This window comes from Bufo gargarizans, chromosome 1 (genome assembly GCF_014858855.1).
Source record: "Bufo gargarizans isolate SCDJY-AF-19 chromosome 1, ASM1485885v1, whole genome shotgun sequence".
Taxonomy (NCBI): domain Eukaryota; kingdom Metazoa; phylum Chordata; class Amphibia; order Anura; family Bufonidae; genus Bufo; species Bufo gargarizans.
The window spans coordinates 130,251,846-130,266,198 of NC_058080.1; the positions used below are offsets into that span (position 1 = coordinate 130,251,846).

Sequence of the window (14,353 nt, forward strand, 5' to 3'; positions counted from 1 at the left end):
TGAGAGGAGGGTGAGGTGGGGCTAATGAGCAGCAGCACTTGTATGCAGTCTCCATTACCACAGCCCCACATTACCACAGCCTGTCCTGTCCGTCCTCTCTGTACTTCATGTCTCCTCATGAACTACATTCCCCAGAGATTCAGGAGGAGAGCATATTTAAAAGAAGAAAAACTACCACAAGAGGACACAGTTTTAAATTAGAGGGGCAAAGGTTTAAAAGTAATATCAGGAAGTATTACTTTACTGAGAGAGTAGTGGATGCATGGAATAGCCTTCCTGCAGAAGTGGTAGCTGCAAATACAGTGAAGGAGTTTAAGCATGCATGGGATAGGCATAAGGCTATCCTTCATATAAGATAGGGCCAGGGACTATTCATAGGATTCAGATATATTGGGCAGACTAGATGGGCCAAATGGTTCTTATCTGCCGACACATTCTATGTTTCTATGTTTCTATTCAGCTAAAGTTCTTATCTGTATTCAGGATCATAATCCCGGAGAAGTAGAGAGGAGGATGAGGCAGCTCTTTACCTCAGTGTTGTAAAGTAACTTGTCCTCATGTGTGATCAGGACAGGTTTTGTGTGAACTAATGGGACAGCGGCCATTTTGTTCCCCCTGATGATTGCTCCCCAGACAAAAGGAGCCATTATAAATAATGAAAGGTATTTGAGAATATATTTATAATAAAGTAATATTTAAGTATTTTCATTTTCTTAATTCCCGGAGAACTCATTTAAGGAATTTCGCAACTGACTAAAGACCTGTGAGTTCCCCCTGGCCAAAAGCCCTGGGCAATACCCTAATGCCCGAATGTTCTACCCTATATGCTAACATATACAACCTGTTACTGGAGTCCTTAAAATCCTGGTGGCCTCAGATCCATTGGCACAAACATTTAAAATATTACATGAGATGAATAGTTTACGAATCATGGCAGACACCATCGTTTCCTAGTAGTTCCCAAGATCCTCCAGTATAACTTTATAAATTAAGTACCTTCCAAAAATCTATATATTCTTTCTCTCAATATATATTTCTTAAATATGGAATATTCACTCTGTACGCTATAGCTGCTCATGTACTTTTACAGACATACACTGCCAACATTAGTTAATGTACTACATGATACTGATATATTTATATATTTATATCTCTAGTGCACAATGTACTATAATTATATATATATATATATATAGATAAAAAACAAACCTTCATACCAGATATATTGTCTATGCATATACTGTTAAAAACCTAAGCAACCGAAACCACATAATATAAAACTATATGGCTAAAGCATAAAAATGCAAAGAGAAATGTATGAACAAATGTATCTTAAAAACTGACTTTTGCAGAAAACAAAATGACAAAAAAAATTCACATATATAAAATATTCTTCTAAGGATATATTTTTAAGTTTTTTTTTTTCTTCATAAATATTTTAGAGTTCCTTCAGTCCCCTGCCCCCTTCCTTGAGATGACAGTTTTAGTAGGTTTGGTAGATGTCATGTAATGGAACCTGGAAGGTTGCAGGAAAAGCTTGAGGTATATATCCAGCATATCCCCCATAGATTGCTGCCGCGGCAGCAGCATTCTTCTGTAGTGTGGCTAATGTGGCTGTGGTAGGGGCTGCGATGGGGAGATAGCTTGCACCATAAATGCCTGCGGCAGGGATCCTTTGCACATTTGGAGCCATGGTATACACCGGAGTTATTGGACGCCCCTGAAATATAAATGATACACATACTTTATGCACGATTCCATTGGAAAACAGAAAGAAACAGGCATCCAGTTTACAAGGGTATATATAAAGGGGGACTGCCCTAAAGAAAGGTGCTCTGGCAGGGACCTAACAAGCAACCATGGGGCCCCACAGCAAAATCTGAAATGGGGCCCCACCAAGACCACTTTCAACAACATGTTCAGAAAAGCTTATGATTGGTCTCGTAAGGTCTAGTAAGGGGATAATGCAGTTAGCAATGTGACAGTACAGGGATAATAGTAATTGTGGAATAATGTGGACAGTGAATCACAGAATAGGTGTAGTGCACACGAGTGTCATAATATTGGCATAATGCACATAGTGATGTCACAGTACGGAGATAATACAGGAGAGAACATATACACTGATATCACAGTGTTGCGATACAACACTAGAATTATACACCGTGACGTCACATGCAAGTATAAAACACGTATGATGTCACAGCACAAGAAAAAGGTCGCACAAAATGGATAATGCCACCTGAAAAAGTAATCTTGAATAGTAGGTACTCCCATGTGCTCTGGTTTGTGCCATCAGAAGGGCTTCATAGTTGTTTGTGCCCCCTTCATTTTTCTGGTTTCCCCAAAAAGTCACCCAAGTTTTATCAGGTCTAGTGTATTGTGGTCCCAAGATAACTTTTTTTTTTTTCTCTGACCCATCTAGTAAAAAAGGGGCCGTCATGAAAATGAGTGAGGTGTCTCTCCAAATCCGTTCTCAGCTGGGGTCAAAGGGTGTATGCCCAGGCCATCTCTATAGAGATGACTGGAAGCACTGACACTCCCAATTAGAATATAATTATGTTATAACTGTACAGTTATTATAACATATTAGGGATAAAGGGGACAAGAATTTATCTGACAGGTTGGATTTTCCACCTTCAAGTCTTTTGTTCCTGGAGAGACGGTGCCTGATGGGCCGGCAGCCTCTCATCTCACCCATAGCATAGAAGCAGACACTGGTAGTTTTAACAATAGTTTTCTGTCTAAAGCCGTTTTACGCACAATCACAGCTCGATCCAGTCCTGTTTTCCTACTCTAGTTATTCTTCCACCTTTCCCTTTGTTCTTAATAATTTCCATTACACTTTATGGCAGGGCTGGCCAACCTGCGGCTCTCCAGCTGTTGCAAAACTACAACTCCCAGCATGCCTAGACTGCTTAGAGCTATCAGCCTACAGCAGGGCATGGTGGGAATTGTAGTTTTACAACAGCTGGAGAGCCGCAGGTTGGCCAGCCCTGCTCTATGGTATGATTAATGACTCTTATCTCTACTCACTGATACTTTTATTAAGCTATTTGTGTTCTTGGCATATGGTTACCAGGAATGATTTACATCAGTTCATAAAATTATTCAAAAGGGGCGAAACTTGTAAAATCCATGACTATGCTGTTCCTTGATATTGAGGTTGTGATGATGATGGTGGTAACATTTTATTTAGCAAGACTGGAGTCATATGAAATACCATGTATAATCACAGTAATAATCAGGTTCTAGTAGGTGCTGGACTATGCTGCAGGTGAAGCAGGAGGAAACAGGTTGAAAATCTGCTAAATCATATTGTTTATATGGTGGACCAAAGACCCTTGTGCAGCATAAAAAGACACCGGTATTATAGAAAGTGCATGCTGGTCAAATTACACCTCTGGCTGGAGGGAAGGGGTTAGGTCAAGAATTTTGCCGTTTTAATTTTTGCCTCAGGCAGCATGAAGGCTATGTGCTTTCCTGCCCCTGGCCACAAAGCCCTGAGGGAAGGGCGGCCCAAGCTGAACTCTTGCACCAGGGCCCATGAGCCTTTAGCTTCGCCCCTGGTCATAGGTTTCTGATTCTCTATGTGACGCCATTTTCAAGATTTTTTTCATATAAAGGAACATGAAATTGGGGAAAAACAATTTTTACACATTTCATCTTATGTTTTATTACCAACTTTGTATTCTAAGTGAATATGGTGATATGGAGGCACTATATGGCGAGAGAAGGAGTGCACTATGGGTCAAAATACAGAACCATCAAGATAGTCATGATTAATTTTGATTCATGCCAGTCTAAGGCTACTTTCACACGGGCGTCATGGATTTGGGCCGGATAAGATGCGGGTGCGTTGCGGGAAAACGCGATGAGAAAAATCGGCATGTTTGGTACCCGGCATGTTTGGGTTAGGTGTTGTGTAGATTTTATTATTTTCCCTAATCACATGGTTATAAGGGTAAATAATAGCATTCTTCATACAGAATGCATAGTAAAATAGGGCTGAAGGGGTTAGAAAAAAATAAAATAAAATTTAACTCGCCTTAATCCACTTGTTCGCGCAGCCCGGCTTCTCTTCTGTCTTCTTCTTTGAGAAAAGGGACCTGTGATGACTTCACTGCGCTCATCACATGGTCCGTCACATGATCCATCACCATGGTGATGGATCATGTGATGGACTGTGTGATGGGTGCAGTGATGTCACCACAGGTCCCTTTCCTCCTGCACAGCAAAGAAGACAGAATAGAAGCTGGGCTGCGTGAACAAGTGGATGAGGCGAGTTAAATTATTATTATTTTTTTTAACCCCTCCAGCCCTATTTTACCTAGCATTCTGTATTAAGAATGCTATTATTTTCCCTTATAACCATGTTATAAGGGAAAATAATAATGATCGGGTCCCCATCCCAATCATCTCCTAGCAACCATGCGTGAAAATCGCACCGCATCCGCACTTGCTTGCGGATGCTTGAGATGATTTTCACGCAGGCCCATTCACTTCTATGGGGCCTGCGTTGCGTGAAAAATGCACAAAATAGAGCATGCTGCCATTTTCACGCAACGCACAAGTGATACGTGAAAATCACCGCTCATGTGCACAGCCCCATAAAAAGTTATGGGTCCAGCTTCAGTGCGAGTGCAATGTGTTCACCTCACACATTGCACCCGCGCGGAAATCTAGCCCGTGTAAAAGGCCTAAGGCTACTTGCAGCGTTTTGGTGTCCGCCTGATGATGCGGAGGCAAACGGATCTGTCCGGACACACAATGTAAGTCAATGGGGACGGATCCGTTTTCACTGACACAATATGGCACAATAGAAAACGGATCCGTTCCCAATTGACTTTCAATGGTGTTCAAGACGGATCCTTCTTGGCTATGTTACAGATAATACAAACGGATCCGTTCTGAACGGATGCATCGGGTGTATTATCTGAACAGAAGCGTTTGTGCAGATCCATGACGGATCCGCACCAAACGTGAGTGTGAAAGTAGCCTTAAACTAAAGTAGACTGGTGTAATGCCTGAGACATGCCTCTTAAAGTGGTTGTCTGAGTGTGTAATACTGATGACCTATCCTCATGACAGGACATCGGAATCTGATCGTGGGGTTTAGACTCCAGGCACCCCCGCCGATCAGGTGTCTGAAGAGACGTCAGCGCTCTGTGAGCGCTGCTGCCTCTTCCTAGGCCATGCTTTAAAGTATAACTGTCATATATTTTTTTTTTTGGGAGTATTGGATTGTGGTGATTAATATCTCCTTGGTGGCCCTATTTCAACTTTTCACTGTGTATTCAATTACCCCTTAATTCCACAGTTTTGTTCCCTGTACTGCCTATTTTTACCTCTGCTTAAAATCAGGTTGCTGTGCAGGGTCTGTCTATGTGTTGAAGGACGGAGGACGCAGAAGCATGCAGTGTGCAGGGTCACATTGCTGACAGCCAGGGACTGTGTGTAAATGATTAAAGCCAGGTCCTCCCCAGCAGCTGATAACAGTGCCTGGGCTGTGTGCACTTCTCCCTGTCCCTGCTCTTGGCAGACGCTCCCTCACTCAGCAGAGCTGGAGAATGCAGAGCTGAAGCAGCGCAGACCAGGGAAGGGAGATCTGCCGTCTGCTCAGTGTATAAATGAAAGCAACATGTGGTAAGAGGACCACTTTGTGCTGCAGGAGATTAACCCTTTAGGGGGAAGGGCTCTGGTTACTGACACTTTTGGAGGGCTATTGTTACTGGCTAGTGAGGGCAGGCAGGATTAGCCTCAGGGTGAGGGCAGTGGCGGCCATCTTAACTGAATAGTGAAATTGCAGTTTTATGCAGACTGGTTGCTAAGGGCTGAATCTTATTAAATATGGGGTAAGTCAGTCTAATAGTAACTGATTCTGGAATATCATGTTATTAGTAACTACATATATGAAAATTGAAATTAGGGTCTAAGTGTGACAGTTATCCTTTAATACATATTTGTGCAATTTGTGTAATTGCACAATTATGTATTAAAGCATCGCTTGAAAAAGAAACTTCTGGTGTGCCATAGATCTCCCTTTTTGTAACAGATTGACTCTTGTCCTCTATGAGCACCAACCACTAGAGGGTGGGCAGATCTCATTCCTTTCCAATCTTCCTAGGCCAGTGACGTCACATTTATTGGTCACATGGCCTAGACGCAGCTCATTCCCATTCAAGTGAGTGGGGCTGAGCTGCAATACCAAGTAGACCCTGTGCTACGAGGAGGCTGCACTGCTCACAGGAGAGCCACAGCTAATCGGCGAAGGTTGTCTATGCCCTAAAAATTGAAATCTATGCCTGGTATGAGCTGGCATAGATTTCTGCAAGCTGTGGCAGAAATATAGTAAATGTGTTAGCCCACAAAGACCCTGTCTGGTGAAAGAAGTATAAAACAGCAAATAAAATGGCAAATTATTGCATAAAAATCTAGCCCATGCCATAAATTGCAACTTTTCACCTCCAGAATTGTGGCACATGCTGTGTGTGCTCCATCCTCGTGACTTTACTTTGTGTGTTATCAGAAAAAAAGTTCTGCTACATTATTCGTGTTGGAATGGCAACGCTCTGTTAGTTTGGATGAAGTAGTCCCATATACACATCATCACTACTCATACTTTTCCATATATATCATATGTTACCAACCTGAAATGGTGGAGGAGTGGACACTGATGGCAGAACCGCAGCGGCAGCATGATCGGCCTGCACAGTGATTGGATTGATCATGTGCTCCATCCCATGGATTTTGCCATCTTCAATCAGCTTGGCAGCAGTTGCAGCCTGAAATACGGAGTACTGGGTGCCGATGCCGGGAATGGCCACTAAAACATATATAAATGAGTGAGTAACACAGTTCTCAGCCTACTTATCCAGCTAGCTGGAGGCAGCAATATTAACTAAACCTGACTACGATTCATAAGAATATACTTTGAGATATTTGTAACCTTGTTAAAAAGAAGTACCACCCTTACAATTTCCTTAAAGGATATGTTAGGTAATAGTGTAAGAAGCAATTCTCTAATAATGTTATAATTAGAAATGCTCCATTTAGATCCATGGTTGCCTAACAGATGTCAGCAAATTACAGGTTGCAGAATATGGTAGCCTTTAGTCAGCCGACGCCATGGTAGTCACATAACATTTCCTAGCTCTGCCCAACAAAGCAGGAATCTCAGTACTGCAGCCTCGTTTGAACCTCCCATGGTTCTACTAAACCGGGCTAGGGCTTCGTCCACATCTGCGTTGGAGGCTCTGTTAGGAGCTTCTGTTATAGACTCCATAAGAAATGCCAGGCAAAATAGTGCATCATGCTGTACTATTTTGTATGGTAAAAGGATGGCCACCATCATGGAAACCCAACAAACCAGTTTCTGTCATGCAACAGATCTGGCACTGCGTTTTACACAGTAGGACTAAAGTTATCTATGTCGCTTTCAGCAAAACCATGGGAGATTTGGGCCTTGATACTAAAATGCATGTGTGTTATAAGGCCATTTAAGGGGGTTATCTCATTAGAGCTTCCAGAACAGTGGGAAACAAGTAGCCTTTCCTTGTGTGACCATGTTGTAGTACCTGATGGCACTCAGATGAATGGCTGTCCAAGTGTCCATATAATAAATGGACCTCTCTACAACAGTGCTCCTCAACTCCAGTCCTCAGAACCCACCTCATTCCTACAGAATGTCAGAAAGTCCTGATGCATTGACCATGATTATATCACCTGCTCAATAATAAGGAGATCCTGAAAACTTGACAGGCAGGTGGGCCTTGAGGAACACTGGTCTACAACATCCATATACCCTGATAGGGTGTAACAGGGCACATGGGTAGGGCACTCTGCTATCACTTGCATTCTCTGGGCTCTTCTAGGTTCCTCTGCTGTTTATAATAATTAACAAGTACAGGTCACCATCAAGTAATTAATAAGAATATACATTTCTCTGCTGATAGGGCAGATAAGAAGGTATGGAAAACATTTCTCAGCAGCTTTACATTGAACAAGTACTCTATGACTGGTCAGAGCTGTATTCGCCATGGTCACAGTATATGTTAGTCTAGCAGATGAGAAGGCATGAATGAGTGATTTGGGAAATAATGATCAAGGAGCACAAAATGATTGATCAATTACAGATACCAGGAATAGATCCTCGTAATGAAGGCTGATTCATTAGCAGTACATTTGTGTTAGGAAGTATGGATTGTGGAGTAATTTGTGACAAACACGTCTACTTGTAGCCAGTCCCTTTTTTTCTCTAGAATATATATCAGGGTGATGGGTTGAGTCTCTATAGACATATTATGGATCATTTTAAAAGGGCTGTATGAGATTAGAAAAAAATTGTCTGGTTACTTTCAGAAAAAGTTCCACTCTTGCTATAGTGCAGTATTAAATCTCAGTCCCATTGAAGTAGATAGGACTTGGGCTGCAATACTAGAAAACGCCGGTGTAGATCAGCTGTGGTTTTCTGATCTCATACGACGCCTTCATAGGGGCACTAAACCTAGAGCACAAAGTTTAGAAAAACAAGAGTTTATAGGACAGATGAAGCTATGCAAGACAAGGTAGTGCTCATGGGGGGCAGGGATTTTCCTGGACTTCCTGTTAGTAACACCACAGTCAGCCCCTCCCCAGCCTGAAATGTCTGCTTACAGGGAGCAATAGGGAATGAAGATAAATTAGACTTTAGGTTTAGTGTCCCTTTTAAAGGGATTGTCTGGGCTACAGATATTGTTGACCTACCCTCAGAATATTAAATTGTTAGTGGAACGAATCCCTGCACCCCCACTGATCAGCTGTTTGGAGAGACGATGGCGCTCCTTCAAGCACTGCATCCTCTTCACTACTTGCCTGGGCACCCTCTACCTTGTAGTGGCTGTGCAATGTAACTACAGCTGCCTCTCACGTTCACTGGAATGGGAAAAACGGTTGTAATTACACTGCAAATCCACTACAAAGGAAATGGCACCCAGGCAAATAGTGAAGAGGATGCAGTGCTTGCGCTGATCAGTGGGGGTGCTGGGAGTCAGACCCCCACCAATCTAATATTGATGACCTATCCTGAGGAGTGTTCATCAGTCTGTACCCTTTAAGTTCTATATGTGGTTGGTGATTTGAGCTCCACTTTTTCATTATGGTTTTCTATGCTCTGCTTCAATAAACACCATCTATTTTTCTCCACTGGAGAATGAATTGAATTATTAGGGACCAGTGTAAAATGTTAGATGTTAAGACTAACCTGCACCGGGTTTAAGAGCAACTGGATTGACCGCTGGTAACTCCAGGTTGGGTATAAGTTCAAAGGTTTTTTCTTGCTGTTTACCCTTCCCTTCATGATATCTGCTATAAATGCCACGGCCAGCCGAATATCCCCCCAGGTACGTCCCCCTGGGACCAGGGGCTCTGTTGCCAGCTGCACCTCGCTCTCTGCCTCTTATGCTGCCTGCTTGTAATACCAACATAACACAGTCAGAAATCACAGGAGATCACAACTAAAGCCTCCATGAGCATATGCTGAGCAATGGGTAGGGGTTTCTATTTTGGGCAATGACACGCACTGAGGAGCAAACACTAGAGGTTTCACGCCCCCTCGTTCTAGGCTAGCCTGGCAAAACAGTTCCTCGTTTTGTAAAGTCAAACTTGCCAATGAGGTTTGTAAAACTATTCTTCTAGGTTCTAACTCCTCCCAAGATTGCTTGGCGTCAGAAAGATTATGGTGCAATGTCATCTTCAAAATGGAAACCCAAGGTAAGCAAAATGCAGCTTTGTGGAAAGAGAAGCTAAAATACAAGCAAAAGTATACATCCTGGAGGCATTTATATGTATGACTGATCTGGTCAGAATGCAAAATGCTTGGTTTTATTCAGAGACACTAGTATTGTGTAAATATATATATATCCACTGACATAACTATAGTGGTCGCAGCGGTTTCGACAGGGCCCCTAAGCCAGGGGGGCCCAGAGGGTGGTACTGTACTTTTCTCTTTATAAGATGCAGTGCATCTTATAAAGAGAATACTAGCGAGCACTTCCATAATGTAAGCGCTCACTAGTTTGCAGGAGGAGGGGGAGAGAAGCGCTGTGAGCGCTGTACAGTACTTACCCCTCCTCCTGCTCGCTCTCCTCAGGGCCTTGCTGTGTCCTGGCTGCCTGCAGCTTCAGGATGTATAGAGCGAACTCTGACCTGACGTTGCAGGAGGTCAGGTGACTGCAGCGCGGGCCCTGAGAAAAGAAGACAAGGAGAGTGGCGGCAGGAGAGGTAAGTTACTTTATTTTTTTACAGTCTGATCTGAGGTTTGATATGGAGGTCTAATGAGGGATCTAGAGAGGTCTCACTGGGGGCCTGAAGGTCTGACTGGGGTCTGAAGTGGTATAATGGGGGGTCTGGAGTTCTGACTGGGGGTCTGAAGTGGTCTAAAAGGGGGCTGAAGTGGTCTGACTGGGGCATCTGGGAGGTCTGACTGGGGGGTCTGGAGAGGTCTGACTGGGGGTCCGGAGAGGTCTGACTGGGGGTCTGGAGAGGTCTGACTGGGGGTCTGGAGGTCTAATAGGGGTCTGATTGGGGGTCTTGAGGTCTAATAGGGGTCTGATTGGGGTCTAGAGGTCTAACGGGGGTCTGATTGAGGGTCTGGAGGTCTAATGGGGGTCTGGAGGTCTAGTGGAAGTCTGGAGGTCTAATGGGGGTCTAGAGGTCTGATATGGGGGTCTGGAGGTCTGATATTAGGGGGCCTGGAGGTCTAATGAGGGTCTTATATGGGGGTCTGGAGGTCTAATGGGGGTCTTTGCTGAGGTCTGATATTGGGTCGGGGTCTTACATGGAGGTCTAATAGGGGTCTGATTCAAGGTCTAAAACTGGGGTCTTATATACAAGTGTAAAGGGGGTTTGGCCTGAGATGGGGGGATCTCATTCAGAGTTTTATATGGGGGTCTGATCTGAAAGGAAGGGGGGGATTTTTTTGTACTAGCGCACAATATAAAGGGGTGTTTTTGTACTGATGCTCTGTTTGGTACCAGTATTTTTAGGGGGACTTTTTCTGCAGGAAAGAATTGGGGGCACAGCAGACACAGTATTGGGATTGGCAGGATGGGGTGTTGAGAAGGTGAGGAGGATGGAAAAGTAGGAACGTAAGATGTCTGTTTGTTAAACTGCAAAGACGAGGCTGCGGCTGAAAGAAGTCACCATGGCGGTCTGGTCTGACAAGAAGAAGAGGAAAGAGAATATCTACATCAGAGAAGAGAAGTCACTGGATGTAAGAGGTATGTGGCGCTGTATGACCCTGTATGTTCTGTAGCGCTGTATGTAATGTTTTCAAAGTATGTCTTTAAAGGGGTTGTCCGCTTTTTTTTTGTATGGGCGCTGCCTTCTCTGCTCTGTTTACCTGCTCATCACTGCAAATGCCACGGCGAGCCGGTGAACAGAGCAGAGAAAGCAGCTCTCATATGAGCTCTGCCCTCTCTTCAAATAGCTGATCGGAGGGGGTGCTGGGGGACCCTGTCTGATCTGATATTGATGACCTATCCTGGTGATAGGTCATCAGTAGTAAAAAGAGGACAACCCCTTTAACAGTAGGACTGGAGGGAAGGAGGGGGGGGCATTTCAATATTGCCTTGGGCAGCAAAAAAGCTTGGTGCACCAGCGCTAAGTGAAAGGGGGGGGGGGGGGGGGGGAAGCTGAATTGCACCAGGGCCCATAAGCCTTTAGCTATGCCCCTGTATATATCTACGTGTGTGTGTCTGTGTGCATAGTTGTGTTCCCATTGATCTAACAAATGGAAAAAAAGTGTTCAAATCAAGTATATGAAAAAAATCTAACTGGGGCCACATCAAAATAATTTGTTCTTCACACCAGGTCTGCAGACCATCTTTGAATACCACTAGTGGTCACTGTTTTATTGACAACTACCTTATGTGTATGACTGCCTTAAAGGGGCACCCATGAATAAAAACAGGAATTGGCTTTCTTCCAAAAACAGCACTACACCTGTCCATCGGTTGTGTGTGATATTGCTGCTCAGACCCATTCACCTCAGTGGACAGTTTTTTGAATCTGGCATCTCTTTCTAATCCCTTAAACTTTGACCTGTCACCTCTCCTGGCATGTCTGTTTTACTAAATTATTATATTTCATATAAAATTACAATTCTGGAACATCCCTTCTTATGAATCTACATTGTGCTTCTCCTCTATTACTCCTGCTAGAAGTTTATGAATACATTGCTAGCTGGGTGTTACCAGTTGGGGGGTTACCCCTGCACAATCAGTATTGTCAGTGGCAGACTTTGACAAGGTGGCAATGGTAATACCTAGTTGGCAAGTTATTAAATTTATAGTAGGATTAAGTGAGTAATTGGCACCAGATAAAGGAAAATGACAAGATGCTCCAGAATTATGATTGCATGGGGAATCAGGTAGTTATAAATCAGATAGGAGAGGTGACAGGTCCTCTTTAAAGTGAGAAGGGACCTAGATCAGGTTGACACTACCAATGTGCAAGCAGTATGGTGGATTATTATTATATGTAAGTGAGATATTTTGCATTCGGACCAGAAAGGGTCACCATTACCAGTGTATGTGTCGATGTAGCAAGGTATATAGGGAACTCTTGTATTTTAGCTGAGAAGAGATACATGGCTTTAGTATGAAAGTGGGATGTACAATGCATGCCAGACATGAGAGGACAAATCATGGTTGCATAATGACATTTCAGAGGCAGAACGCCCAGGTAATCAGGTGACAAACAAGAGTTTACTGATAACGGAGAAATGAGGTGCACTGTGACCAAGAGCCAGATATAAAGTGTCCATGTGACCTTGTAATGTTCTCTTATCTACCTGCTCACACATTATAAAGGGTACAGTACCTTTATATGTGCTCCCCGCCCGGGCAAATCATACCACAGTCTACAGGAAGAGCTTCATACCTGTTCAGCATAGAAGCTCAAGACTTCAATGTCACCAGATCTGAGCAGATCAAGTAGTTTACTGGCCTATGATGTCACTCAAACCTAAAAATGACACCTAAAGAGGACCTCTCCCCTATCCTGACGTCTGTTTTATTAAATGATTGTATTCCTAATGTAATAAGAGTTCTGGTGCATCTATCCCTATGTCTCTATGTTGTGTCATTCCCCAGTTATTCCTGCCAGAACTTCATGAATAAAGGTCCTTCTGGGTGTTACCAGTTGGGGGTGAGTCCCTTCAGTCTGACATTATCCAATCAGTGTCAGACTGTGCAGGGACACCCCTTCCCCCAAATGGTAACACCCATCTGCTGGCGATTCAAACACAACATCTAGCAGGAATCATTGTTGGGGGACAGTTCGGATACGCAAGAATATGGCCATCATTGCTACATCTTTTTTCTCTTTGCTACAGTGTTTCCGTAACTCCCATGCACCTGAAAGAGGGCTACTGAAACATCAAGCGCTGGCACGCTCCATTGTTTCCCAGCCGGCTGGTAGTTGGGACTGTGTCTCATCTTGCCTTACCAGATAACCTCTTTAAATATATAGAAGCCACAACAGTAGTGTGAACAGAGCCATTGGGCCACCATACTCATTAGTGTACTGCCCGCCGAACCGCCGAGAATGGCAAGCTTGGCCAACAGTTGAACGTGTGTGGTGAGCTCCCGACTCGGGAGAGATCTGTCAGCTGAACAATCTTTCATGCTTGTAGCTATTGAATGTTTATGGCAGCTCTAAATGGGGTATTCTCGTTTTGCGATATTGACGACCTATCCTGAGGGTAGGTCATCGGTATCAGATCGGTGGGGATCCGGCACCCCAGCTGATCATCTGTTTGAAGGTCTGTGGCAGTAGGGTGAGAGCTGCGTTCTCTCCAGTGCTTCCCTGCTTGCCGTCTACATCGTACTGGTTGCGCAGTGCAATTATTGTTTCCTTTTCCATTCGCTTGACTGGGAAGAACAGTTGTAATCAAGCTCCACCTACACTACAATATAGATATCTCTCACACTAGCGCCGCAGCATCGGTGGTGGTGTCAAGAGTCGGACCTCCACCAATTTGAACCTGTTGACCTATCCTAAAGATAGGTCATGAATTTCCCCTATTAATATATGGGTATAATAAGGGTCCTCCTTGACGGGCAGATAACTCGCCAACAAAAGGCACCCACATCTCATATCCTCAGTCACAGTAGGAGAAGTAAAATGGCAGAAGACAACCGGCCCTCATACTTGTTCTCTGGAGAACATACCGGAATGTGTTTTGCATTTTAATGTACAAGATTTTACATGTTGAGTATACTCATCAAATTTTTATCTTAATTACGCTTGCTGTTAACTTACTGGTTACAATCAGAGCCGATCCAATCATTTTTGGATTGTTTTACCTTCC

At 43.7% G+C, this 14,353-nt stretch overlaps 1 protein-coding gene across 10 annotated transcripts in view; it reads right to left on the reverse strand.

The window, feature by feature from the left end:
* Nucleotides 1-614: 614 nt before the first annotated feature.
* The window catches only part of RBM47 (RNA binding motif protein 47), a 147,969-nt gene continuing 134,230 nt past the window's right edge, over nt 615-14,353 (reverse strand). For 8 of the 10 annotated variants that reach the window (XM_044298524.1, XM_044298541.1, XM_044298532.1 and 5 more), the window contains 3 exons: nt 9,242-9,448; nt 6,651-6,826; nt 615-1,720 (listed from right to left, as the gene is read on the reverse strand). In XM_044298524.1, coding sequence (XP_044154459.1) covers nt 1,484-1,720; nt 6,651-6,826; nt 9,242-9,448 — 620 coding nt within the window. In that variant the 3' untranslated portion in view covers nt 615-1,483. The remainder of the gene's footprint in view (nt 1,721-6,650; nt 6,827-9,241; nt 9,449-14,353) is intronic. The other 2 variants (XM_044298514.1, XM_044298588.1) reach the window with 2 other exon arrangements.